General features: G+C 43.7%; 1 protein-coding gene across 3 annotated transcripts in view; it reads right to left on the minus strand.

Annotated features, from left to right (window-relative positions):
* Window positions 1-4,022: 4,022 nt before the first annotated feature.
* LOC143782651 (colorectal mutant cancer protein-like) overlaps window positions 4,023-17,165 on the minus strand; it is a 90,741-nt gene continuing 77,598 nt past the window's right edge. For 2 of the 3 annotated variants that reach the window (XM_077270371.1, XM_077270354.1), the window contains 2 exons: window positions 11,031-11,153; window positions 4,162-4,478 (listed from right to left, as the gene is read on the minus strand). In XM_077270371.1, the coding sequence (XP_077126486.1) occupies window positions 4,298-4,478; window positions 11,031-11,153 (304 nt within the window). In that variant the 3' untranslated portion in view covers window positions 4,162-4,297. Of the gene's footprint in view, window positions 4,479-11,030; window positions 11,154-17,165 lie in introns of all 3 variants that reach the window. The other variant, XM_077270361.1, reaches the window with a different exon arrangement.

Genomic DNA, 17,165 nt, shown 5'->3' on the forward strand with positions numbered 1-17,165 from the left:
GCCACTACTTTACCTACATAACTGGATCTCGTAGATAATGAAGGGATTGAGACGACCAAAGGCTATGGAACCTCATTCTGATGCTCCATACACTTTGCCTACAGCCACTTTTGGTTCCGTTGAGCAGCACGAGACCCGGTGATTCTGAAGAGCAGTGACATCAGTAACGTCACCGCTCTTCAGATATTCCGGGTCTTGCGCTGAGCTCGGTGACTGTGAAGAGCGGTATTGTTACTACCATCACCGATCTTCAGAGTTGCTTGTTCTCGCCAGGTCTGGGCTAGTAGTGGGGGTGTCTGATAGACACCTCTCCATTACTTACACCAGGGATTGATAGCAGCTGACATTACGCAGCTGACATCAACCCTAAAAATCATTACACATAGCACAATTAAATGCTCTGGCGGCTGGGAAAAGCAGTAGAGTTAGCGCTATTCCCAGGCACCGGGTGCTAACTACAACTGTCATCATCCTTGCCTGGTCTCCCTGTGAAGCATTTTTGTTGTATTTACATGCTCTGATCTCAGGCCGCTAAACGAGTGTGATCGACAATACTGAAGTCGTTCGCTTGTTTCCCGGCCTCTTTACACCAACTGAGAAAGAATGAAAGGAACAGAACAATCACAATTAGGTCAATCTGTCCCCATACAGTATCATGTTATCAGCAGCACATCTACAGTTTACACCGGCGATGTGCTGCTGAGAACATAAACAATCCAATCACTCGATGAATAGGCAGCATTTTGCTTGTTTAGTATAATACACCCCATAGTCCTCCATATATTATAATGTGCACCTCAGTCCTCCATATAGTATAATACACTCTTCAGTCCTCCATATAGTATAATACACTCCTTATAATCCTCCATATAGTATAATACACTCCTCAGTCCTCCATATAGTATAATGCACTCCTCATAGTCCTTCATGTAGTATAATACACTCCTCAGTCCTCCATTTAGTATAATACACTCCTCAGTCCTCCATATAGTATAATACACTCCTCAGTCATCCATATAGTATAATACACTCCTCATAGTCCTCCATATATTAAAATACACTGCAATTCCTCCATATAGTATAATACACTCCTCAGTCCTCCATATAGTATAATGTGCTGCCACAGTCCTCCATATAGTATAATACACTCCTCAGTCCTCCAAATAGTATAATATATTCCTCATAGTGCTCCATATAGTATAATGCCCCGCCATTGTCATCCATGTAGTACAATTCACTTCCCATAGTATAATGCACCCTATAGTTCGTCATATAGTATAATGTATTCCCCATAGTCCTCGATACAGTATAATGCAACCCACATTTAGTATAATGATACCACCCCAGAGTATAATGCAGCCACCCCACAGAATATATTGTAGCCCCTGAGTATAATGTAACTCCCAGAGAATATAATGCAGCCCCATCATATAGTATAATGCAGCCCCTGCATATATAATATATGGTAGCCCCCTCATAGAATATAATGCAGCCCCCCAGAGAATATAATGTAGCCCCTCCATAGAATATAATACAGCACCCCATAGAATGTAATACAGCCCCCATAGAATGTAATACAGCCCACCTCCCCATAGAATATAACACAGCCCCCCATAGAATATAATGTAGCCCCGAGAGAATGTAATACAGCCCTCCCCCATCGAATGTAATGCAGCCAGCCCCCCATAGAATGTAATGCAGCCAGCCCCCTACAGAATGTAATGCAGCCAGCCCCATAGAATGTAATGCAGCCAGCCCCCATAGAATGTAATACAGCCAGCCCCCATAGAATGTAATACAGCACAGCCCCCATAGAATGTAATACAGCACAGCCCCCATAGAATGTAATGCAGCCAGCCCCATAGAATGTAATACAGCCAGCCCCCATAGAATGTAATGCAGCCAGCCCCCATAGAATGTAATACAGCACAGCCGCCATAGAATGTAATGCAGCCAGCCCCCATAGAATGTAATAAATCCCCCCCAGAGAATGTAATACAGCACAACCCCCATAGAATGTAATACAGCACAGCCCCCATAGAATGTAATGCAGCCAGCCCCCCATAGAATGTAATGCAGTCAGCCCCCCATAGAATGTAATAAATCCCCCCATAGAATGTAATACAGCACAGTCCCCATAGAATGTAATACAGCCCACCAATAGCGCCACAATCCAGTTATCACTCATTAATATATTTTAAAAAACACTCTCCTCGTGCTCCGTGCTGCTCACGGCTCCAGTCTCAGCAGCTGCAGTCTGCCCGATGATGATATGACGTCATCGCGCACCTGCAGTGTCAGAGGCAGAGCGGGGAATGATGGGAGAGGGAGCGACAGCAGACGCTCTCTCCTCCAACATTGCATTCAACTGTACCGCCATAGACGCCGGCATAGTTGAATGCGGTGGCACTGGCAGGGGGGGGAGTTGGCGCTGGGGGGGAGTCGGTGCTGGCGAGCGGCCCACTACTGCCACCAGCAGTCCGGCCCTGGCTTTCCTCATCCCATGCCTCATTTCAACATTTGTTGTCTCCCACTCTCAATTCCCCATACCCCACCTTCAATTCATAATTTTCTGTCCCCTTCTCCCACCTTCAATACATAATTTTCTGTCTCCCGTCCCTCACCCTCAATTCTTCATTTGCTGTCCCCCACCTTCAATACATTATTTACTGTCCATCACCTTCAATACATCATTTGCTGTCCCCGTCCCACACATTCAATACAGCATTTGCTGTTTCCAGGGCTATCACCAGGAATTTCAGGGCTCCATACTGGCAAAATTTTTTGGAGCCCCATTGAGACCCCACCCAGGCTCCACCCCTCAAACTGTCCACAGTCCCACCGCTCTCTCTTGGAAAAAATCCACTTCTCACCAATCACACATTAACAGTTCCCAGATCACACATATAGCCAGCAGCTTTTGCTTTGGCCAAAAGATTTTTTAAGCCGCCAAAAGGATAAGGTAGACTCTTTTGGTTGAGCTCTACTCTACTCTAACCTATTAAACATTTGATAAAATATCCTATACAATTTAGGTATATTTTTATTTATTTTTCAATTTTTAAAATGACCAATAATATCACATACAAAGGACAAATACCACCTCACTATGACCAGACACATATTACCACCACATACTGACCTATAATACCACATACAAGGAACAAATACCGCCACACCATGTCCAGACCACATATTACCACCACAGTGACCGAATAATACCACATACAAGGAACAAATACCACCATACCGTGGCCCATCGGGCCCCATACGCCATTCAGGGCACTAATGCCCTGATGGTGGCCATAATAGTTGTTACCTCTACAGTAAACTCCGTAAAAAGAAACAAACTGAAAAGTCTGTTTTTTTTTAATTTGGCGTAAAAACCTCTGCTTTCCATGTAAAAAAAAAAATGTTTTCTCACTGCTGTGGATGGGTTTCATAGGAAAATGACATTTTAACTATATAATCCAATACTTCAGTATTGCATAATATAGAACGGGCTTAAAAATAAAGTAAAAAAAGTTTTAAAAAATATAAAAATGATACTCAAATCAACCCCCTTTTTTCATTTTAAAGAAATTGCAAAAAAAAGTATATTTGGTATCACATGATGCCTAAAACTTTGATATACGAAAATGTACAGTTGATTAAATAGTATGGTAGACTCTGTAAAGGCAAAAACCTAATGTCAGAGTTGTGATTTTTTTGTATGGCATTAATAAAAACGTCAACTTGCCACACAGAAAACAGGCCCGCACACTGCTGCACTGTAATTCAAAACTACAACTCGTCCAGCAAAAAGCAAGATGTCACATAACTTTATTGATAGAAAAATAAAAGAGCTGTGGTTCTTGGAAGAAGGGGAGAAACAAAATGAAAAGTGGATAAATGGCCACAGTGGGAAATGGTTACATGTCAAATGTCATTGTTTTAATTGGTCAGTAAATACACAGCTAAGCTTAGGCAAAGATAGGCCCCCATCACAGCTGGTATGCTAACTACTTAGGAAGATACACCACTCAAACTAGGAATATTTATTAGAAAGCAGTATGTGTTCTATAACAACATGTTTTAAAAGATAAAAAATACATAAAATAGTTGACATAAAGAGTTGTGTTACTTTATTAAAGAGGCAAATTAACGACACAATTAAACACTGCACGGCAGAGGTAAGTCAATCTTCAGTACTATGTAAGTGTTTTAAGTGTTATTGTTTATACTTTATAATAGAGTGTTAATTATAATGTCATCCAATAATTCCCTTTACAGGAAGCACAAAATCTATTTTTTTCTTTTACAGGGATGTTTCCCCCTTGTCCTTGTCAATCTTTTTCTTTTGCAGACTTTGGATACTTTGCCCAAGTTTTTGTAGCTGTCGTTGTTGCTGTTGCGAAATTAGATCAGCCTGAGACTCCAGTTTGTGCTGTTGCTCTTGGTACTTCCTGCAAGCATTCTGATATGTCAGAAAAAGATTCCTGCAATGAAGTGGAAGACAGCTAAGTACCGACATAGTAAATAATAGACTAGGACCTCCTAATGCTATTAGTTAATTCCCACTTTAATTAGTTGTCAAAAGATCTACCTCTCAAAATGTTCTAATACTAGTTATGCCAATTGCCACTTCAGAAAGGAAGAGAAGTTGAACTCTAGTGCCACCTACTGGAAGTAGCAATCCTAAAAGTCAGTATCAACACTTTAACGAGCTTTGCCTTATGACTAGTGTTGAGCAAATTTGTTTGGATTTGGGTCCGAATACGATCGGCAGCGAATATTGTTTTTGGAATATTCGTCGAACACAGTCGAACGTCATTAGAGTCAATGGGAGTAGAAATTCGTAACCGATCATGAAACATAAATTTGGCACAAATAGGGTACAAATATGGCACGAATATGACAAATTCAGATTTGGCAACCGAATCCGAACAAATTCGCTCCACTGTACTTCTGACTTAGGATAGAAAGACAAACCAAAAGCTCCATTTTCAGACACATATTTTGGGTGGTTTGCCCCTCCCCGGTCATGTGGCAAGGCTCTTTAAGGGCTCTATATTGACTTTCAGGATTGCTACATCTACTAGTAGGCACTAGAACTCCTGTTCTCTTCCTCTCTGAAGAGGCTATTTGAATATTTAAATTGGAAGAGGAACATTGCATGGCCAATAAGTCTCCGTACACCAGCTTGTCATTTTCACAAGGAAAAATGGTTCCCTTCATAGAGGACTCATCTCATCCTAGTACATAGCTATTCAAGCACATGACCTTGTCAGGTCCTGAAAAAATATTCATACCTCGTGAACTTTTCCTCATTTTGTCATGTTACACCCACAAAACTTAAAAGTATTTTATTGGGATTTTATGTGATATACCAACACAAAGTAGGATGTATTTGTCAACTGTAAAGGAAATGATACATTGTTTTCTAAATCTAAAAAAAAAAATCTGAAAATTGTAACGTGGGTTTGTATATTTAACCCACCTGAGTAGGACTACATTTCACTGCAGTTACTTCTGCAGGTCTTTTGGGTTATGTCTCTACCAGCTTTGAATTTCTAGAAGCTGAAATTTTAGCCCATTCTTCTTTGCAAACTAGCGCTAGCTCAGTGAGATTGGATGGAGAGCATCTGTGAACAGCAACTTTCAAGACTTTTCACAGATTCTCACTGGGACTGGGCCATTCAAACTCATGAATATGCTTTGATCTAAACCATGGGTCTCAAACACGTGGCCCGTGGGCCACATGAGGCCCCTGAGGCTGCTTCATGCAGCCCATAGGCACTGTAGACCCCTTGGCGATCCCTACCTGGTCCAGGGAGCCGCCAACGGCAGCGTTTTATATCAGCTGAACTGCAGCCCCCTGGACTGGGAGTTGGCAGTTCTCTGTGCCAGCTCCCAGTAATCAGACACAAGTACAACTGAAGCTCTGACTGCAGGGTCAGAGCAACTCCAGTAGTTTGATCAGGTCATGTGATCACGCTGCTGACGTCACTAGCTGGCCCTCAGATGCGCACATTGTTGGTAAGTGCTCCACATTGGTGTGTGTGTGGGAGGGGGGTATTACTGTGTGTGGGAATTACTGTGTGTGTGTGGGGGGGTATTTACTGTGTGGGGGGGCATTTCTGTGTGTGGGATGGTATTACTGTGTGGGGGGTATTTCTGTGTGTGTGGGTATTTACTGTGTGGGGGGTATTACAGTGTGTTGGTGTATTAACTGTGTGGGGGATAATTACTGCGTGTATGGGGGTATTGACTGCGTGTATGGGGGTATTTACTGCGTGGGTGAGGTATTTACTGTGTGGCTGCAGTATTTACGGAGTTGGGGGTATTTACTGCTGTAGGGGGAGCTATTTACTGTGTGGGTGAGGTATTTACTGTGTTGGGGGTATTTACTGCTGTGGGGTGAGCTATTTACTGTGTGGGTGAGGTATTTACTGTGTGGGGCATTCACTCTGTGGTGGGCATTTACTCTGTGCGTGGGGGATGTATTTACTGCCTGGGGGGTATTTACTGTGTGTGTGGGAGACTTACTGTAACAGGCCTGGGGAAGATTTACTGTGATTGGGGTATTTAGTGTAACGAGGGCTGGGGGTATTTAGTGTAATGGGCCTGAGGGAGATTTACTGTTATGAGGGTAATTAGTGTAACAGGGCAGTTATTTATTCATGGGGTCAGTGCAGGGCAAATATTCTTATTTGGGAGCATTATAATGACACTGCTATCTTTAAGGACGTCGGGTGGGGATGTGCCACACAAGACCGGTGAAGATGAAAGTCTGCAGAGATGGCTGTGGATGAGAAAACTCATCATGGAGTCTAGACAAGATGAAGAAGAAAAGAAAGAGAACAACTCCAGACACAACATTATCTATAAGGTACCTGGATGTAAATGTTTATTTGTGATAATTACTAATTCTCATATTTTTATTTGTTGGAAGCATTAAAGGGGTTGTCCACGTTTGTGATGAGTCTGCAGTCATTCTATGTGACAGCAGACTTCTGAACTCTCACAGTGCGCACTGCACGATGTCAGGAATTTTTTGTGCCGTTGATTTGCATACATACAGTCAAGTGCCAATTAGACATGTGTGGCCTCACAAAATTAAAATTAATTGAGTGAGGACGGAATGTCTAGATGGAATGTGGGCAGAAGTATGCAAATCACATATTGTGCAAAGGAGAATCCTAAAAGTGTGCAGTGCATGCGCTGTGAGAATTCAGAAGCTGGAGTTGCCTATAGTGACTGGAGACTTTCATCTCCAACCTGGAAGAGCCCTTTAATTATAAAATGATGCCCTGTAGCATGCCAATCCTAACAATGTGTAATAACCTCACTGTCAAGATTCAGCTCTGCAGGTTCCAACAGTCATCACATGGCGGCGTCACTCAAGCGATTTTCATACTTACATTCACAAGACAACGAGCTTCTCTTCCTGCTTCTCTGTTTTTCACTGAACATTGATATAGGGAGAGCAGCTCGTTGGCACGTAAATAAGTATGCAACTCGCATAGGCTTGGGGGGGTGTTCTTGCCCCGGGTGCCAGAAAACCTAAATACACCTCTGCTGTCATGCAGCTGCCTCTGATTGGCCGTCGACTTTCATTGGTATTACTGTGCAGAGTGTATCTGCGCGGCATTACATTTCAATTGAACATATGTCCAAGGGTACACATTTTACTGAAACAATGTGTTACCGGCGTAAAAATGTCACTTTGTCCATCAAAGAATGGGGGCCATATAGCCAGCCGAGTTTGAGACCCCTGATCTAAACCTTTCCTTTGTAGCTCTGGCAGTAGGTTTAGGGTCATTATAAGAAAAGAGAAAAGAAGTGTGTATATAGGCTAGGATCACCTTAAATTACTTCTTGGTATATTATTTTTAGAGAGTATTACCTTGCTATATCCTGGTGCACATAGTGGAGGAGTCTGGAGGGAACTTACATGGCCTTCCAGTTGTTGCTTATGCTTAGCCTTTTTTGGGGCTTTTTAATAGTTTTTAAATGTGTGTCTTTTGCCTTGCTTATTTTGTATTATAATAAAAGTCTATTTGCTTGTCAATTTAAGGTGATCCTAGCCCAGTGGTGGCGAACCTATGGCACGTGTGCCAGAGGGGGCACGCAGAGCCCTCCCGGTGGGCACGCGCAGCATCTCCTCAAAACTAGCAGCGTCACCACTCTCCTCAGCCCGCTCGTAATCTCCCTCATCAATAGTGCCGCGGCCACTCTCCTCTGCTCCTAACTCCCCTATCAGGCCGTGCGCCGCTCCATCAGTCTGTGAACGTGCTTGAGGACTGGGATTTCATGTGGGCTGAGGACGATGATGGCGCGCGGGCTGAGGAGAGTGGCGGCATTATTGCCGAGATGGCATATGTGCCCACAGGTAGGACTGATATATGAAGAGACCAGATCAGCTTTGGAATGGGCAGAGGCAAGTAGGATTTTTTTTCTTTTTTTAATGTGAGGCCATTATACAGTATGGAGCAGTATATGGTCCCATTATACAGTATGGAGCATAATGTGGGGTCATTATACATTATGCAGCATCATATAGTGACATTATACAGTATGCAGCATCATGTGTGGCCATTATACAGTATGGAGCATCATGTGGGGCCATTATACAGTATGGAGCATCATATGGGGCCATTACACAGTATGCAGCATCTTGTGTGGCCATTATACATTATGGAGCACTAGCTGTGGTCATTATACAGAATGGAGAATCATGTGGGGCCATTATACAGTATGGAGAACTATGTAGCCATTATACAGTATGGAGTATCATGTGGGGCCATTATACAGTATGCAGCATCATGTGGGACCATTATACAGTATGGGGCACTATGTGTGGCCATTATACAGTATGGAGCATCATGTGGGACCATTATACAGTATGAAGCAGTATATGGGGCCATTATACAGTATGGAGCATCATGTGGGACCATTATACAGTATGGAGCACTATGTGTGGCCATTATACTGTATGGAGCATCATTTGGGGTCATTATACAGTATGGAGCACTAGCATTATGTGTGGCCATTATACAGTATGCAGCATCATGTGTGGCCATTATACAGTATGGAGCACTGTGTGGCCATTATACAGTATGGAGCATCATGTGGGACCATTATACAGTATGACAAATCATTTAAAACCATTATACAGTATGGAGCATCATGTGGGGCCATTATACAGTATGGAGCATATTGTGGGGCCATTATATAGAATGAAGCATCATGTGGGACCATTATACAGAATGGAGCATCATGTGGGAACATTATGCAGAATGGAGCATCATATGGGACCATTATACAGTATGGAGCATCATGTGGGGTCATTATAAAGTATGGAGCACTATGTATGGCCATTATACAGTATGGAGCATCATGTGGGGTCATTATAAAGTATGGAGAACTATGTATGGCCATTATACAATATGGAGCATCATGTGGGACCATTATACAGTATGGAGCACTATGTGGGGCCATTGTAATATATGGATGACTATGTGGGGCCTTTGTACTGTATGGAGCATTATGTGGGGCTATTATACAGTTTGAAGCCTTATGTGGGACCATTTTACAGTATGGAGCGCTATATGGGCCATTATACAGAATGGAGCATCATATGGGTCCATAATACTGTATCAAGCACTATGTGGGGCCATAATACTGTATGGAAGGCAATGCAGGGCCCCATTATACTGTATATAGCACTATGTGGAGCCCATTACACTTTATGGAGGATTATATATGGTCCACTACGCTCTATGGAGCACTATGTGAGGCCCTTTACACTGTATGGAGGACTGTGTGTAACCATTGTACTGTATGGAGGACATTTTGTGCACATTATACTGCATGGAGAGCTGCGTGGGGTCTACCTTTGGAGAATCACACTGTGATGGGGTCATCATTCTTTGTTGGGGGAATTGAGGGAGGGGGATAAAGTAGTGTCATCATACTGTGTATGGAGGAATACTGTGTTTATGTATCCTTTACATGTTTACATCCAACCATTGGGCCATATGCTTTTTACTGCTGTTACATAACATTATATTATTCCAAAAGTGAATTGTTTTATTTGATAAGGAAAAACTTCCTCAATTATAGACTTTTTTTTTAACAAATATCAAGGTTGGCCAGCGACTTTGTCAAAGCTTTTAATTTTGGCCCTGTGTGTATGTATTTAGTTTGTCATACCATGCTTAAAGGGTTATTCTCATCATGATAAAGGGTTACAATTGCAAAGAGGTTGTAAAAAACAAACAACTTGACAATTTTACTTTTGAATAAAAATCCCCTTCATTCTCAAGTACAGACCTCCACTGCAATCGGTGGCTAGTATCTTAAGCTTGGAGTGCAGCGCTTACAAGCTCTTTGGTCTACATAGCGCGCTAATGTAGGAGTTGTTTTTCTAATCTAAAACCTAAGTATTCCAGTTAAAAATTGCCGTGTTGGCACTTTGCGATAAATAAGTGGGCTTTAGATTGCAGTTTTGGCACTTGGTCTCTAAAAGGTTCGCCATCACTGTCCTAGCCTATATACACACTTCTTTTCTCTTTTCTTATACAGCAATTTTTAAGTGTGTGGCCAGTGATCTCACTTATATATTGTTCAGTAATGCCCTCAGTTTGTTCCCATTTACCATGTTTAGGGTCATTGTCCTACTGGTGGGGGAACCTACACCCCAGTCTCAAGTCTTCTGCAGCCTCTAACGATGTTGCCCTGTATTTAGCTTCATCCATCTTCTTATCAACTCTGACTAGCTTCCCTGTCCCTACTAAAGAAAAGCATTCCCACAGCATGATGCTTTCACCACCATATTCGTCTCTAGTTAGTGCTCTCTTTGCTTGGGAAGTCCGCTTAGTTGGATGGCCATTTCTGGTAGGTGTGCACCTGTGCCATACTCCTTCCATTTTTGGATGATGGATTGAACAGTGAAGTGAAATATGAAAAAAATGTGGAAGTGTTCAAAAGCATAAATACTTTTTCAAAGCAATGTGTGTATGCTAAAAACTCTATGATCTGTATACCTATGAGCCTTGAAGAAATCTTTGATCATCTGTGCAGATATTACATTCTCTGCACAGACTTTAGAAGATAATTGGTCCACTTCTGAAATGAGACCTTCAATTCTTACTTTCATTTCACTGCTCCTAAAATTAAAAGAAATAAAGAATATCACTTTGCAAAAGATGGCATTTATTCATCTAATGAAAACCCTATTTAAATACACAATCATTAACTACCTACAAACAATTCTTGAATGAAGTTCTGTAGGACTTGAATATGTGAACCTTTGATCACTTATTTATATACTACAACACTCCAATATTTAAAATAGACACTAGTGTTGAGTGAGTATTCTCGTTGCTCGGGTTTTCCCGAGCATGCTCGGGTGGTCTCTGAGTATTTGTGAGTGCTTGGAGATTTAGTATTTGTCGAAGCAAACTGCATTTACGGCTACTAGCCAGCCTGAGTACATGTGGGGGTTGACTGGTTGCTAGGGAATCCCAACATGTATTCAAGCTGTCTAGCAGCCGCAAATCATCCAGCTGCGTCAACAAAAAATAAATCTCCGAGCACTCACAAATACTTGGAGAACACCCGAGCATGCTCGGGAAAACCCGAGCAATGAGTATACTCACTCATTACTAATAGACACCCATTAGTAGAAAAAAATTATAAATTGGGCAAAGACTCAAACAAACATATTATACCAACAAAAAGGTGTAAATAAACACAAAGAGTATATAAGCCTTAAATAACAATTTTATTTTAATTCACAAATAAAAGCAGACATGGTAAAAACTGCATGCAAAAACAGAAGCTGTCAAGCAATGCTGCAGGGATCAAATTAAAACAATAACAATAAACAATAATAATCTTTATTTTAATCTTTATTTTTATATAGCGCTAACATATTCCGCAGCGCTTTACACACATTATCATCACTGTCCCCGATGGGGCTCACAATCCAAATTCCCTATCAGTATGTCTTTGGAATGTGGGAGGAAACCGGAGTGCCCGGAGGAAACCCACGCAAACACGGAGAGAACATACAAACTCTTTGCAGATGTTGTCCTTGGTGGGGTTTGAACCCAGGACTCCAGCGCTGCAAGGCTGCAGTGCTAACCACTGCGCCACCGTGCCGCCCAAACAATGCTAGTTTGCTCTTAGAAGATGTGCTCTCTAAGGCTAATTTCACATTTGCGTATATGTGCACAGCATTTGATCTTCATATGACGCGCCCACAGGGCAGTGGGGTACTCAGTACCAGGTCTGGTCGCAAAGAGGGATGTAACGGTGGCTGCGACCCGGTCCGTGGCCCTGGGCATCAACGTTAAAGGGGGTTAAATGTTCAAAGTTTGTCGTGACGCCACCTGTGGAATTCGGTCAATAGGGCGACCGACGCTGCATTAGAGGGGTCCCCTGGGGGATGTTGCGGCAGCCCAGATGTTACACTTCCCACAGGTGAAGTGGGGTCCCCAGGGGTCCTATGATGTGTGGCTAAGATGATATGTGCTGGTAAATAGAGGAGACAAGTTGCAAGTCTTTACCCGGTTTACTGCAGGTTGCTGGCCACAGTCCAGGGTACCAGGCACGGGTGATGGTGGTCCGGCCGGCTCAGAGGCAAATGAGAGTTCTCCTGTACCAGTAGAGGTCCATGAGCCTTTCCAACTAGTACCTTTCACGGTGAGGTCCCTGCTGCCTGAAGCTTCCTACAGGGTCCTCCAGTTTCCCCCTGTCCTGGGACAGGTACCTGCATGACGGGCAGCTTGAGCCTTTTTCAGGTACTCTAACATGCCCCGGGCTCCTCAGGTGCTGCTGCGTCTCAGGTGTGGTGCGGGCAGGTAACGTGTATTGTTGTGCCCTCTGGTTCTGCTCTGTGTCCTAGAGTCCCACAAAAGACTCGGGCTCCCGGTTCACGGCTACTGCACTTCAGCTCTGAGGGTGCTCTGCCACAGTTCCCCTCTGAGCTATGTTCCACTCCTGTGCTCTTTCCTTCCCTTCCGGCTACTCCACATACAACAACCCTTCAGGTTCTTCCTCCTTCCAGAGGCTGCAGCTCCCTCATGGCTGCCAGGCCTCTCTGTCTGCACTCAGTTCCAGACTTCCTTCTGCTTCTGTGTCTCTCCCAGACTAAACTAGTGCCTCCTCCAGGTCAGGATACATAAAGCCTAGGGAAGCTCCCCTGAATCCAGGTCTTGAGCTCCCCCTCCTGGCCTGGATTCAGAATGTGTTGCATGTGTATGCCTTACCTGGTGAAGAGAACTCCTTTGCCTCTGAGCATGACATCACCTTCCCTGAAGGAAAAGCAACATCACTGCAGCAACCGGTAACCTGGGGTGCTGCACATATATCCGCATGCATCTTGTGTACCTATCTTTAACATAGTGTACACAGGGACATGCGTTTGCATGCATTCGCATGCGTCTGCGTATGCATGCGTCGTTTCTCGATGTGCGGCGGGGCACAGCTAATGCAACATTTTTTGAGGCGTCAATTATGCGCAGTCATCATGCGGATGATTGCGGATGCAGTGCGTCATTGGTACGCAATGAAATGCATACGCACGCATTTGATACGCATGCGTACTTCACACTAATCATGTCCAGGAAACTATGTTACCACCTCCAAAATCACTGATGTATAAAAGGGGGTGTGGAGACAGGTAGTACATTACTCTCAAGACACTGGAGCTGACCGCAACACTGGCTATGTAAGTATAGAACCTTTGATAATGTCTGTCTCTCTCACTGCAGTCTGTACTTTGTACTAATTTTTTTTTCTGTTCCTTGTAGACTGGTCGAATCTCCTGGTGCTGCGGTGTGTTTCTCCTTGTGCTCCTGGGTCTCCTGGTGCTGCCGTCTTTCCTGGTGAGGACAACACAGTCTATGTAAGTATAGACATTTCGAAAATGTCTGTTTCTCTAATGCTTATTCTGTTACTTGTAGACTGGTGGAATCTCCTGTTGCTACGGTGTGTCTCCTTGTGCTGCGGGGTCTCCTGGTACTGCTGTCTTTCCTGGTGAGGACAACACTGTCTATGTAAGTATCGACTTTTTGAAAATGTCTGTCTGTTTCTCTAATGCTTATTCTGTTGCTTGTAGACTGGTGAAATCTCCTGTTGCTGTGGCGTGCCTCCTTGTAGTGCGGGGTCTCTTCAGAGAAAAACTTAAACTCTATAGCGCCACCTGTTGGAAGTAGCGATCCTACAAGTCACAATCAACCCAGAGGAGCATTGCACGGCAAATAAGCCTCCTTACCTTGACAAGCCAGAGCTGGTATGTCACTCTCCATAAGGAGAAACCTTACCCGTTAGATCCTATGTAAGTATAGACTTTTTGAAAAGGTCTGTTTCTCTATTGCTTTTTCTGTTGCTTGAAGACTGGTGGAATCTCCTGGTGCTGCGGTGTGTCTCCTTGTGCTGAGGGGTGCTGTTGTACTACTGCCTGTAATGTAAGTATTGGTGTCCATGGATTTTTTTTTTTGCTACATAGTGTTTTGCTCATAACAAGTTTAATTTTTCTTCTCTGTTCTTTTCTGTAGTGTTTCATTTGACTGCTGCCTGCTCTTCCAACATGTCCTCATCCAGTGAAGCCTCCCAGAGTGGACTTGACCCTGATTATGTAATCACATTTGATATACTGATTGGTATGTATTGACTGTCATGCTAAATAATGTATTTTCTTTACAGGTACCTTCCAGTGCGGAAGAGCAGGAGCAGTCAAGTGGAAATGAAGCTTCCCAGGGTCATTGGACTCAAGTTTCTGAGGAGGAAAGACGGGGTGTAAGTATTCTTTTCATCAGAGTTGTAATAGAATTTGTTTGCAGTTTTACTTAAAAATCTTTTTTTTCTATTTGATCTATAGGTTCCACAACGGGAAGAAGCCATCTTGGAAATTGACAACGAACAATTGATCAACCTTGTGCAAGAGTGAGTACCGATGTGGGACACCTGTGACCGTCAGCACTCCGACAATGTGGTGATTCGACGACTCTGGGAAGAAGTGGCAACATTACTGCTGGATGATTGGGACCGTGTCACACCACGTGCCAGAAATTCTTTTGGTAAGTATTGCAATGTGGTCAGATGTGGCAGTGAACCTATTAATGTATGTGCATTGTTTTCAAATACATTTTTTCCTTTTTTTACCTCTTCACAGTGAAGAGAATCAAAATCCATTGGCGTTCCGTGAAGGACAGCTTCAACAAGGACATCAGAGAGGAGATTTGGGTTCAAAGTGGTGCTGCTCAAAGGTTAAGAAAATATAAATACCACCGCATCCTTGGTTTTCTGAAGTCTGCGCTTGCTCAGCGAACGTAAGTATCTTTTGTGTTGCATGTTTTTTTTTTTTTTTCCTAATGTTTTGCTTTTATTTTTCACACAGAACCTGGTGCAGCACAGCGCAACCTGTATCATCCTCTTTTGAAGCGGCCCCTCATTGACCAGCCAACGAACAGATGCAGTCCCAATCATCCACCAGCGATGGAGCAACCAGGCAGGCTTCACAGGCTGGGGAACAGGCAGCCGGTCCATCTGGTTTTCCCCTCTCCCAGCCCTCTTCCTCTGCTTTAGTCCGGGATCACACACAGCGAGATACGGCCGAGTTTCGCAGGTTAAAACCAAGCTCTGGCACCGGCACTCCTGAGTGGAGCGTGCGGCTGCATAGCAATACATGGAGCTTCACGCTCCGCTCCGGAGTGTCGGTGCCAGAGCTTGTTTTTAACCTGCGAGACTCGGCTGTATCTCGCTGTAGTGTGACTCCGGCCTTAGTTGGGTCTTCTCGTCAGTGGCAGAGGGCCTGGGAGAGGCCAGGCATGCTCGAGTTTATGCACTTAAGCTCGGTTTTCCGGGATGGGATTAGGGTGCTTGGTGATAGACTGAAGAGTGGGTTCACCCATGTGAACACACTTTTACAGGATGTCAACAAATGCCTTGACCACCTGGAAGCCGACCTTGAGAAACCGGCGAGACATTTCTTTTCAGCAATAGAGCGGAGCGTGTCGGAAAACCTTACGCCTCAACTCCAGCTGAACATCATTCAGGCCTGCCAGGCTGCTTACAGCCACGCATTACAACAGCAGCAGTCCCAAAGCTACAATCCACAGGAAGTAGGATATTACCAGCAGCCAAACATCTACTTTCAAACTCCCACAGCACCGAACTATCCTCCACCACAACCGCCTCCAGTTCAGAGATCCACCATGCTGCCGAGTTCAGCACCTCTGCAGCCAGCAGTATACATGACAGTGCCCATTCCAGCACCCCTGCAGCCATCAGTATCCATGACGCTGCCCATTCCATCACCCCTGCAGCCAGCAGCATCCATGATGCTGCCCATTCCATCACCCCTGCAGCCAGCAGTATCCTCGACACTGCCCATCCCAGCAACACGCCATAACACTACTACAGAGGCCACCACTCCCAGTCGGCCAAGAAAACAAAGAACAAAGATACAGAGGCCACCACTCCCAGTTGGCCAAGAAAACAAAGAACAAAGAGTAAACCTCTTCCCACCAGGACGAAGACCCGGATCCACAAAAAACTGCAAAGATTGGACCCACCACCTCTACCCTCACCTACCAATGTGTTTCTACCTTCCCTTGTGTCTGTGTCTGTCCATTCCAGTTTGTCTATCCATTCCCATGATTCCACTGTGTCGTCTATCCCCGATGTGTCCACTCCCATCCATGATCCAATCCTTCAAATTGTTGACCCTTCCCCTGTAACTCCTGCCTCATCAACTACCACCCAATCTTCACAACTCCACAACCCCAAAGTCCACCCCATCTCACCCTCAGATAGACACCAATCCTAAACCCAATCACCCCTATCCTAAACCCATTTTTTTATTTATATTTTTTTGCACAATATCTGTGTTTTCTTTGTATCATTATGCACCACCGCCGCAAACACACACAGGTGTGTATTGTATTGTTGAGGGAACTTGTAAGTTTAACTGGAGGTATTTTATTGAGTAAGCAAAAATTACAGGTACATTGTAAAATTAAAGGTAGATTTTAACATTAAAGGTACATTGTAAAATTACAGGTAAATTTTAAAATTACATGTACATTTGAACAGGTACATTTTAACATTACATGGAGATTTTAACATTACAGGGACATTTTAAAATGACAGTGACATTTTAACATTAAAGG

Source organism: Ranitomeya variabilis, chromosome 1 (genome assembly GCF_051348905.1).
Source record: "Ranitomeya variabilis isolate aRanVar5 chromosome 1, aRanVar5.hap1, whole genome shotgun sequence".
Taxonomy (NCBI): domain Eukaryota; kingdom Metazoa; phylum Chordata; class Amphibia; order Anura; family Dendrobatidae; genus Ranitomeya; species Ranitomeya variabilis.